Source organism: Pseudophryne corroboree, chromosome 5, assembly GCF_028390025.1.
Source record: "Pseudophryne corroboree isolate aPseCor3 chromosome 5, aPseCor3.hap2, whole genome shotgun sequence".
NCBI classification, from domain to species: Eukaryota; Metazoa; Chordata; class Amphibia; order Anura; family Myobatrachidae; genus Pseudophryne; species Pseudophryne corroboree.
In genome coordinates this window covers 376,004,810-376,016,962 of record NC_086448.1, presented here as the reverse complement: position 1 = coordinate 376,016,962, position 12,153 = coordinate 376,004,810, and the positions used below count along the sequence as shown (strand labels likewise).

General features: G+C 43.8%; 1 protein-coding gene and 1 pseudogene across 1 annotated transcript in view; one reads left to right on the top strand and one right to left on the bottom strand.

The window, feature by feature from the left end:
- SACM1L (SAC1 like phosphatidylinositide phosphatase) overlaps nt 1-12,153 on the bottom strand; it is a 424,002-nt gene that overhangs the window by 240,034 nt on the left and 171,815 nt on the right. Inside the window, exon 7 of the mRNA XM_063922680.1 lies at nt 6,009-6,042. Coding sequence (XP_063778750.1) covers nt 6,009-6,042 — 34 coding nt within the window. The remainder of the gene's footprint in view (nt 1-6,008; nt 6,043-12,153) is intronic.
- On the top strand, nt 8,722-8,839 carry LOC134930788 (5S ribosomal RNA; annotated as a pseudogene).

Here is a 12,153-nt window from a genome sequence, read left to right as displayed (position 1 = left end):
CCCTGTCATTTTTCCCCCCCGGATTTTTAGAACCAGGACCGGCTCGAAGAGCCCGAGGCTGGTTATGCTTTGGAGGGGGGACCCCACGCTATTTTTTTTCCGGGTTTTTTTTACCGTTTTTTCCGGTTTTTTAAAAATTGGATAAAAATCCGTCAAATCGTCCGTTTTTCGACAGCGGGACTGTCGAATCCGTTTTTTATTGAATATGTTGAATTCCGGCACCCACTTGCCGGAATTCGACGGTCGAATTAAAAAACGGGCGAAAAATTGCCGCGATTCGCCGGTAATTGTATATACCCCTATGTGTTGTAATTACGTGAATAGTTAGAATAATTATACGCAATTTGTGTCTCTTCACTATCTCGATGGTGTTGGAGGGCTTTTGCCTATATGATTGATCTGGGGGTTATCATCAACAGCGGTGTTGTTTGATATATATCAAAGATACGGAAACAGATTATCATTTGTTATTACATCTGCAATTAAGTTGATCGCCCACACAACTGATTGGTGGGCAACAACGTTTTGGGCTACAATTTGTATAGTTATTTTAATTAAAATAACCATAAAAAGGAGTACATACAAACTCCAACAAAAACAACTTTTTTACATTTGTGATGTTTTTTCAAGATAATAGTGAGTGGTGATGAATAGGACGATTAGACCGTTTGAGTTAATCCTATTTATAGAAATACTGTAGGTCTACGGATACCTCGTATACTCTAGTTATATTTTCGCTATAAATGTTCATTAACTTATGATAAATTGCAATTTGATTTTTTTTTTTAATTATATAACAGCAGAGATATGCCACAATATAACCTGGTGTATTTATTTGTATCTCTACATTTTAAAATGTAACTGCAACCTCCAAAATCACTAAAATGTGCTTTATGGAATGCACGCTCCGTTTGTAACAAATTAACATCCATATATGACCTGTTCATATCTAACAACTTCAGTCTGCTTGCTATAACAGACACATGGCTCACACAATCATACACGTCCTCCCCTGCAGCACTCTCACATGGTGGTCTCCACTTCACACACACCTCCAGGCCTAGTAACAGTAAAGGAGGTGGGGTTGGATTACTACTTTCCTAATCTTTCGCATACACAGTTCTACCACCGGTACCATCATTCACATTCACATCATTTGAAGTATATTCCATCAGGATTTACACTCCTTTCTCTCTGCATGTTGCAGCTATCTATTGCCCACCTGGGAAACCCAAACAATTTCTAGAAGATTTTTCTGCCTGGCTCCCTGACTTCCTATCCTCTGACATCTCCACCATCATAATGGGTGATTTCAATATTGCTATTGATAGTCCAAATCCTGCTGCTCATGCCTCCAAACTACTCTGTCTAACCTCCTCTCACAAAATGTGGAGTTTAAAATCCCACATTTTTGGGTCCCCTACGGAGATAATGACATATATATTATATGTGGAGTTCACATGTAGTCAAACGCATGGAACACTGAATCATAAGGGAATGAACCCTTAAGGAATGCAACTATAAAAAAGAATAACACAATAGTGCAAATAGGCTAGTAAAACGTGAGGTTTCCTTTAATATTCTGTATGTTCAACTCACAAACACAGGGTTTTTGGAAAGCGTATCACAATAAAGATGGTTCACAGCTAGGAATAGTCAAACAAATCCATAATTCTTTCTTGTGACAAGATGGAGAAGAAAACAAAGATTAAAAGAAGCTTGTAATAAAAAACTGGATGAAAGGAGTCGCATATACTTATCAGGAGATAAGTTCCACAAATGTCCCACAGGGTTCCGGATACTCAGGGGAGTTTTCTCAGGGATGCTCCAATTCCAGACAATTCCGGGATAGCCACAGCTGCTGTGAACCATCTTTATTGTGATACGCTTTCCAAAAACCCTGTGTTTGTGAGTTGAACATACAGAATATTAAAGGAAACCTCACGTTTTACTAGCCTATTTGCACTATTGTGTTATTCTTTTTTATAGTTGCATTCCTTAAGGGTTCATTCCCTTATGATTCAGTGTTCCATGCGTTTGACTACATGTGAACTCCACATCTAGAACCGTTTCATCATATACAGTGTAAGCGCAATTGTACATTTTACCTACCACGTACTGTATTTTTCTGAAAAATTTGGTGATTTTTTCTGTAAGTGTATATGCTGCTTTTTTAACACTGTATTTTTTGCGCAGATACTACAATATTTATTTTTTCATATATATATTATATATTATGATTATCTATGCGTGTCATTATCTCAGTAGGGGAACCAAATATGTAGGATTTAGAGTTTGGGATAAGGAATACTCAACCTGTATTAACCAGATTATGGGGGTCATTGTGACCTGATCGCTCGCTGCCGTTGTTAGCAGCGCAGCGATCAAGTCAGAACTGAGCATGCGCTGGCACCGCAGTTCGCTGGCACATGGCTGACAGCCGACGGCTGTCATTGCCTAGCGATCGCCTCCGCCTGATTGAGAGGCGGTCGTTGGGCGGGAGGGGGCGGCACGGCGGCGTTTGCCCGCCACTTTGTGGCCGCGGTCTGGCCAACGTTGGCGTGGCCAGACCGCGCGGGCCGCGTGACGTCACACGCAGCCGCTGCAACGACGAGTAGCTCGCGGCCAGCACGCAAAAGCTGCGCTGGCCAGGAGCTACTCCTGAAGTGCAAAAGCAGCGCTACTGTGCGATGCTTTTGCACTTCTGCGACGGGGCAGGAAATGACATGCGGTAGCACATCTACGATCAAGTCAAAATCACCCCCTATGCTCAGTTTCTGAATTCACTAACACCCCTTTCCCTCTCTCAGATCACAACGTTATCGCCTGCATGATCTCCACCATTATTTCAAACTCAGAGTCATTTAAGTCCTCTAATCCTCCTCCAACCCGTAGAAATATTAACAATTTATTTTCATGAACTGCAACAACTGCTCTCACCTATTTCTGCATTTACTTCTCCTGAGACTGCTGTATCACACCTGAACCAGACTCTAGAAATAGCCCTTGACCAAGTGGCTCCAGCTACCCAGCACACTCCACGTAGGTCTAGATGTCAGCCGTGGCACTCTACGTTAACAAGACACTTACAAAAACTTGCACGGAAAGCTGAAAGACAGTGGCGTAAATATCCTATTCCAAGAGTCTTTCTCACATATAAGACTGTCTACCACTCTTATCGAAATGCCCTGGACTCTGCCAAACAAACATATTTCCAAGCTCTCATCTCAGCTCAAGCCTCTAACCCCAAACAACTTTTTAATACATTTAAATCACTTCTGAACCCTCCCTCACCCAACCCACTAGCCACTATCACTAGCAAGATCTTGCTTCCTACTTCAAGGACAAGATTGATAAGATCTGAGATGAAATGGTATGCTCTTCCTCAGCCAGTGACCTGCTCAATTCTCTACCTGAACCCTCTGCCACTCTCTCTTCATATGAACCCACAAATGAAGATGAAGTGTGAACACTCTTCTCATCCTGCTACACTACTACCTCTCCTCCTGAGCCTATACCCTCAAGTAAATCTCTGTCTCCTGTGCTCATCCCAACCTTATCTAACATCTGTAATCTCTGCATCTCTACTGGTATCTTTCCTTCACTGTTCAAGCATGCACTGATTACTCCCATTCTGAAAAAAAAAAAATTCTGACCATAGCTCTATCTCAAACTACCGTCCCATCTCTCAGTTCCCATGCCTCCCCAAGCTACTTGAGAGACTTTCCTTTGTCACCATCTGTATTGGTCAGAGTTACTGAATGCCTTTCTGTGGTTTCATCTTGGATGTCATGTCGCCACCTCAAACTTAATATTTCCAAAACAGAGTTCCTTATATTTACACCGGCCAATAGTAGTTACCAACCGGATATCTCTATCACTGTTGAGAACTCAACAATCAACCCTACCCCACAAGTTCGCTGTCTGGGTGTCATACTTGACTCAGAACTGTCCTTTGCTCCCCACATTCAATCTGTCTCAAAATCATTTACATGCATCTAAAAAAAACATCTAAAATACGACCATACCTTACACAAGACACTGCAAAAACTAATCCATGCTCTCATTTTCTCCCGCATTGATTATTGCAAAAGTCGTCTTACTGGTCTTACCAAAAAAAGACTCACCACTACAATCCATTCTGAATGCAGCTGCGAGGCTAATCTTCCTTGCTAGACTTTCATCATCTGCAGATCCGCTGTCAGTCCCTCCATTGGTAACCTGTATTCTACCGGATTCAATTTTAAATACTTTTACTCACACAGAAGGCCATTAACCATACTACACCAATGTACATCTCTTCGCTAATCTCAACATATCTCCCAACCCGACCTCTCCGCTCTTAAGATCTACGTCTCTCATCCACACTCAGCATTTGCTCTCATGCATGATTGCAGGAATTTCTTCGGGCTGCACCCACTCTGGGGAATGCCCTACCACGCACAATAAGACTCTCTCCTAGTCTCCAAACATTCCCTGAAAACTCACCTCTTCAGGCTAGCTTATCACTTTCCAGAACTGCTCGCTCAAACTTCATAAGCTTTCCTACCCGATTATATCCCCACTGTACAGTCCGTACATATCCTCCACATATTTTCTCTTTCCCTTCTTTCTGACCAAGGTTCATCATTGCTGTGATGTGTTACCATGCAACCCACCTAAACCTTTGCAATCCAGTGGACAAATATGCAATAGTGCCTTTCCTTGTGTATCAATGCCTATTTCCCTATAGCTTGAAAGCTTGCGAGCAGGGCCTTCCTACCTCTATGACTGTTTGTTCATTACCCAGTTTTGTTTTATCATTGTGTCCACTTGTAAAAGGGCAACGGAATTTGCTGCGTTATAAAAGAAACGGTTAATAATAATAAATTAGCCTGCAGTAAAATTACTGCAGCTAATTGAATTCCCCCCTTATTCATTAGCAGAGAGCAGAGTTATTTTCATACGCGGATTTCATTTTCAAAAGAATACATTTCCTATATATGTTTTAATATAATTTTCCTTATTGCTTAACATTTCACTAAAACCTAGTGTACAGCTGTCTGATTTAGGGTAACCTGTTATTTCTTTTCAGGGTTTTATAAGGAAATGGAAGTAGTGGATTCACCACGTCATTAATAAATTGAATGTCTGCTACCAACAGGACAAATCATAGTAGTATATTTATAAGGGAGGTGCATTTGCTAAAGAATATGGGTGTACTGTAGTTGTATTTATTAACAGTTATTTATATACAGTAGATCATACATATTCCACAGCGCTTTACAGAGAATACTAAGCTATTCATATCAATTCCTGACCCACTGGAGTTTACAATCTATATTCACTAGCAAATGTACACATACAAGGGTTAATTTTTGTCAGGAGCCAAATAACTTACCAGTATAATTTTGGATTTTGGTAGGAAGCTGGAGAACACAGAGGAAACCCGTACAAACACAGGGAGACTATAAAAGCAGATTTTACCTGCAATCAAATCTTATATTTAAGTCTCCCATCATTACCAAGTTACAATTGTACAATGCAAGTTACAATCATCATCAAGCAACTAGTGGACACACATTTAAATAATTATATACAATACTGTGCAAAAGTTTTAGGCAAGTGTGGAAAAAAATGCAGCTAAGAATGCTTTAAAAAATAGGCGTGTTATTGGTTCATTTTTGTAAAATAACAAAATGCAAAGTGAATGAACAGAAGAGAAATCTAAATCAGATCAATATTTGGTGTGACCAAACTTTGCCTTTAAAACAGCATCAATTGTTCTAGGTACACTTGCACAGTTTTGGAAGGAACGCTATAGGGTGGTTGTCCCAAACATCTTGGGAGAACTAACCTGCAGAGAGGATCAGGTGCCATAAAACTTAAATCATGATGTCCCAACCATCGATGCTTGTACCGATGTTTATTAAAATTGTATAAAATGTTCTTAACCTTATTCAATCATAAAAAACCTTGACAATTTCTGAGTGGTTTTTGAAAAAAATATTAAGTGGTTGAAAGGATACATCCATGAATGACTGGCATAGCAAATTTCTGAATCTGTAAATAAAGTTTAAAAAAAAGATTAAAAAAAAAAAAGGATTTTAATTACCTACCAGTAAATATTTTTCTTGAAGTCCATAAGGGATATTGGGGGAATCTAGAACGATGGGTATAGACAGGGTCCAAAGGAGCCGGTGCACATTAAATTTCTTCAACTAGGAGTGCTGACTTCTACCCTCTATGCCCCCTCCCACAGGCAGTCAATGTTAAAACACTGCCTGAAGGAGAAAGGACATACTTAAGAGAAGGAACATAACAATGGGGGTCATTCTGACCCAATCGCATGCTGCAGTTTATCGCAGCAGTGCGATTGGGTCAGAACTGCGCATGCGCTGCTGGCAGAGGCAGTCGCTGGGCAGGAAGGGGGGGGGGCGAAACGGCAGCGCGGGCGTGGCCGGACCGTGCGGGCAGCAGCGGCTGCGTGACGTCACAGGCAGCCACTGCCGGCCGGGGAGCAACAAGTACCTCCTGGCCAGCACACTAAAGCTGCGCTGGCCGGGAGCTACTCCTAAAGTGCACAAGCATCACCGCTGTGCGATGATTTTGCACTTCTGCGGGGAGGAGGGGGAAGCTTTACTGACATGCGGGGAGGGATAGACCCGAGCTGGGCATGCCCCCGCATGTGTATGGAGATGATCGTAGACCTGCAAAATTTTGCAGGGCTACGATCAACTCGGAATGACCCCCAATGAGTGGTGAGATTTACACACCAGCACACCACTAACATAAAAACGACCAGCAACGGCTGGTAACAAAACAGCAACAGCTGAACAGGTAACCATATAAAAGATAACCTGCAGAAAATTCAATGCACTGAGGCAGGCACCCAATATCCCTTATGGACTAAGAGAAAAGGATTTACCGGTAGGTAATTAAATTCCGATTTTCTCTGGCATCAATAAGGGATATTGGGGGAATCTAGTACGATGGGGACGTCCCAAAGCTTCCAGAACGGGCGGGAATGTGCAGAGACATCTGCAGCACCGCCTGCCCAAACTGGGAATCCTCTTTGGCCAGGGTATCAAACCTGTAGAACTTCACAATAGTGTTCTTCCCCAACCAGGTAGCAGCTCGGCATAGTTGCAAGGCCAAGACTCCACGGGCAGCCGCCCAGGAAAACCCCACCGATCTTGTAGAATGGGCCTTCAGAGACTGTGTAACAGTTAAGGCTGCCGACACATAGGCCTGTTGGATAGTCTAAGTCAACGAGCAATGGACTGCTTTGAAGCAAGGCAACCCTTTTTCTGTGCATCAAATAGCACAAACAAGGAATTCGTCTTTCAGATCCGAGCCGCTCTTTTTGACATAGATCTTCAAAGCTCGCACAGCATGCAGTGCCTCTGGAGGAGCAGAAGAGCCAGAACTTGGCGGAACCACAATAGGTTGATTCAAGTGGAACACAGACGACCTTCAGCAGGAACTGCTGCCTAGTCCTGAGCTCCGCTCTGTCCTCATAAAAGACCAAGTAAGGGCTTTAACACGATAGGGCCCCCAATTCTGAGAAACACCTAGTAGAAGCCAGGGCCAAAAACATAACCATATTACACGTGAGGTACTTGTCTTCTACAGTCATCAGAGGTTCAAACCAGGAGGACTGTAGAAATTCCAACACTATATTCATATCCTAGGGTGCCGTGGGAGGCACAAAAGGAGGTTGAATGTGAAGTACCCCCTGCAAGAAGGTCTGAACTTCTGGCAATACTGCCAATTTCTTCTGGAAGAAAATGGAGAGATTTGAAATCTGGACCTTAATGGAACCCAGACGTAAGCCCTTATCCATACCAGCATGCAGGAAATGGAGGAAACGTCCCAAGTGGAACTCCACAGGTGGATACGTGCGGTCCTCGCACCAAGAGACATATCTCCTCCAGACATAATGATAGTGTTTTGACGCCACAGGTTTCCTGGCCTGAACCACGGTAGCAAGAACCTTTTTGGAAAGGCCCTTGTGAGCTAGGATGTTCCACTCAACCTCCATGCTGTCAAAGGAAGCCACCGTAAGTCCGGTTAGACGAACGGTCCTTGTTGAAGAAAATCTCTTCTCAGTAGCAGAGGCCAAGTGTCTTCGACGCACGTGTCCAGAAGATCCACGTACCACCCCCCTCCGAGGCCAAACCGGGGCAATCAGAATTGCCTGGACTCCTGATTCATTGGAGCACGCTTGGGAGCAATGGATTCGGAGGACACAGGAAGACCAGCCGGTAAGGCCAAGGTGACATCAGTGCATAAAATGCCCTCGCCTGAGGGTCCCTGGTTCGTGAACAATACCATGTAAGCTTTTTGTTGAGACGAAAAGCCATCATGTCTATTTGTGGGCAGCCCCACCGGTTGATGATCTGCTGAAACACCGGATGGTGAAGCCCCCACTCTCCCAGGGGGAGATCGTGTCGACACAGGTAGTCCGCTTCCTAGTTGTCCACTCCCGGAATGAAGATTGCGAACAGTGCGCTTGCATTTATTCTGCCCAGAGAAGTATCTTCGACACCTCTCGCATGCAGGCCCTGGTTTTTGCTCCTTCCTGTCGATTGATGTATGCTACTGCCGTGGCGTTGTCCGACTGTACCTGGTGGGACTTCTGTAAATTGAAAATCCACCCATGATGTGATAGAAACTGAATAGTGCGGATCTATATAGTACAGACAGCAGAAGTGGTAATCTCTTCTCCTTCAACAAACGGCCCACGGCCATACTACCCTGAATACGCCCGATCTTGTCCGATCTCGGAAGCTAAGCAGGTATGGCCTGGTCAGTACTAGGAAGGGGAACCTCCTGAGAATACCAGGTGCAGTGGGCCATTTTCCAAGGAGACCTTCATCCCTATCACTTTTCCTTTTCTTTCCCTCTCTTTTTCTAAAATTATTTTTCCACAGTCAGACACCATCCCTAGATTTGACCATCATTTGCTTGCACTTTTCGTCCCTTACCATAACTGGTGAAGTTATCCAAGGTATATATACATATTTTCACCTACATAACGATCTTGTACCATATATGCTAAAAAGGTCAACAAGATCCTCCTATTAGTAGCATCATTTGATTGCCAATCATCATATTTTTACATTTTTATAATTTTTTATACAAGGATCAATTAAAGGTTAAGTTTTAATTACTGACATCTCCATTTACATCACACCTATTTAATAATCAAGAGTGCTCCCAAAAAAGGTTTTTTTGTCTTTTCTCTTATCTTCAATGTAGTTCATCTACAAATTTCCTGGGAGCACCACCAATCAAAAAGCAGTTCTGAAATTGTGTTGTAAACTGCTCTCATATTGGTTAACATATCATTCTAATATTTACACACTTATATGGTACTGGTGCGGATTCACACTCATCATAGTAGTACGGATCTATATGGTGCAAGAAAAGCTCCCTGGATCTCGCTTTTATCAAGAGGTCGTCCAGATAAGGGACAACATTGACCACCTGGACCCGGAGTTGGTACGTCATCTCCGCCATCACCTTCATGAAGACCCTAGGAGCTGTGGACAGGCCGAATGGTAGCGCAAGGAACTGGTAGTGATCATTAAGCAGGGCAAACCTCAGGTAAGCCTGATGAGGAGGCCAAATTGGGATATGGAGATAGGCATCCTTGATATTAAGGGAGACAATGAATTCTTGTTCTTCCAGACATGCAGTACTGTTCCATCTTGAACCTGAAAACCCTTAGGTAAGGGTTTAAGGATTTCAAATTCAAAATCGGTTTTACTGAACCGTCCAGTTTCGATACCACGAAGAGGTTGGAGTAGTAACCCCTTTCCCTGTTGTTGTAGTGGCACTGGAACAAAGACTTGGGACTGGACCAACTTTAGGATGGCATGTTGCAGCGTAACGCACGTATCCTCCAAAGCTGGCAAGCTTGATTTGAAAAATCGTTGGGGAGGAGCACCGTCAAACTCCAGCTTGTAGCCCTGAGAAATGAGGTCATTTACCCAGGTACCCTGACAGGGACTTTCCCAGATGCGGCTGAAGTGATGCAGCCGAGCTCCCAAAGTCACGCTGAGGACTTGATGGAAGCTGAACTGGTGCTCTACTGAGAACCTGCGATTGCTGGTTTTCTTGTCCTACCTCTGGTGGGTGCCTCTAGCCGCATTGGTGGCACCTCTTGCCCTAGATCGAAATCTGGGTAGGAACGTTTAGTCGGCGGGGCCCCAGAGGAGAGAAATATACGTTATGGTAAGAACGTACCGTTGATAACGGTATTTCTCCTCAGTCCACAGGTTCCACAGGATAACAATGGGATATGATGGAGCGACAGCGGATTGGCATCAAACGATCACAGCTTTCCAGGATGCAACGGGCCCGTCCATATATCCCAGCCCACTGGCTCAGGCAAATCAGTTGTATTCCAAAGCATTTAGGCAGGAGCATCATGTAGAGCCATAATCAGGTGAGAAAAACACACATGCACACCCTTCCGTACAAGAAGGAAGAGGTTTAGTGAGTAGAAGGATTCTCAAATCAGGTGCGTCAGGGTGGGATCCCTGTGGAACCTGTGGACTTAGGAGAAATACAGTTATCAATGGTAAGTTCTTACCATAACGTATATTTCTCTGGCAGGGTCCACAGGTTATCCACAGGATAACAATGGGATTTCCCAAAGCAATTAAGTGGTGGGGACGCTCCTGATTGGACAGGAGAACCTTTCGCCCGAATTCAGCGTCATGAGAGGCAAAAGTATCCAAGGAATAATGTCTAATGAATGTGTTAATGGACAACCATGTGGCTGCCTTACATATCTGTTCTGCTGAAGAACCATTTTGTACTGCCCATGAAGGACCTACCTTAAGAGTAGAGTGAGCAGAGACATTATCCGGAACAGGGAAATCAGCTTGAGAATATGCTTCTGAAATAGTCATTCGAAGCCATCTTGCCAGCGTCTGTTTAGTAGCAGGCCGTCCTCTTGTGAAATCCGTAGAGAATGAAGAGAGAATCTGTCTTTCTGATGGCACTGGTACAATCCACGTAGATCCTTAATGCCCGGACTACATCCAGCGACGCATCTGCCGCAGAAAGTCTCGATACCTGAAAAGCCGGGACTACAATTTATTCATTAAGGTGGAATTTAGACACCACCTTCGGAAGATACCGTGACCTAGTTCTGAGAACTGCTTTATCTGGATAAAAGTCAGAAAAGGAGAATGACAAGACAGCGCTCCTAAATCTGATACTCTTCTAGCTGATGCCATAGTCAGTAGAATAGAGAACTTTAGCTGTCAACCATACAAGATCCACTTTAGTAAGTGGTTCAAATGGAGCAACTTGAAGGGCTTTCAGGACTAAATTTAAGTCCCAAGACACTGTAGGAGGAACAAAAGGAGGTTGAATGCGCAGCATTCCCTGAAAGAAAAGTACGCACATCCTGTAAATTGGCAAATTTCGTTTGGAACCATACAGTCAATGCTGATACTTGTACTCTCAAGGAAGCCACCTTCAAACCTTTATCCATTCCCACCTGTGAATATAGGCCTGCCATATTTGGTGATAAATGCGAGCTGAGGAGGGTTTCCTTGCTCTGAGCAGTGTTTGAATTACCTGTTGTGAGAATCCTCTTGACTTCAGGATAGAGGTTTCAAGAGCCACGCCGTCAACGAGTCGATCCAGATGCCTGTGGTAACAGGACCCTGCATTAGTAGATCTGGACATTGAGGAAGCAGAAGTAGAGCATCCATCGACATTCTCTGCAGATCTGTGTACCAATGCCTTCTGGTCCAAGCCGGAGCTATTAGAGTCACGGCACCCTTTGCTTCTTTTATCTTCCACACCACCCTGGGTAGCAGGATGATCGGAGGAAACGGATACGCCAGATGAAAATCCCATTTCACTGACGAGGCATCCAAAAAAAAATTGCACCGGGATCATTTGTTCTTGACCCGTATACGGGTACTTTTGTTGTTCAGATGGGACGCCATGAGATCTCTCTCTAGCAAACCCCACTTGTCTACTAGAGTCTGAAAGACTTCCAGATGTAGAGCCCATTCGCTTACTTGAATGGTGTGTCGACTGAGAAAGTCTGCTTCCCAGCTTAGGACTCCCGGAACAAATACTGCAGACAATGCTGGAAGATGGAGTTCTGCCCAATTTAGCATGCGACTTACCTCCTCCATC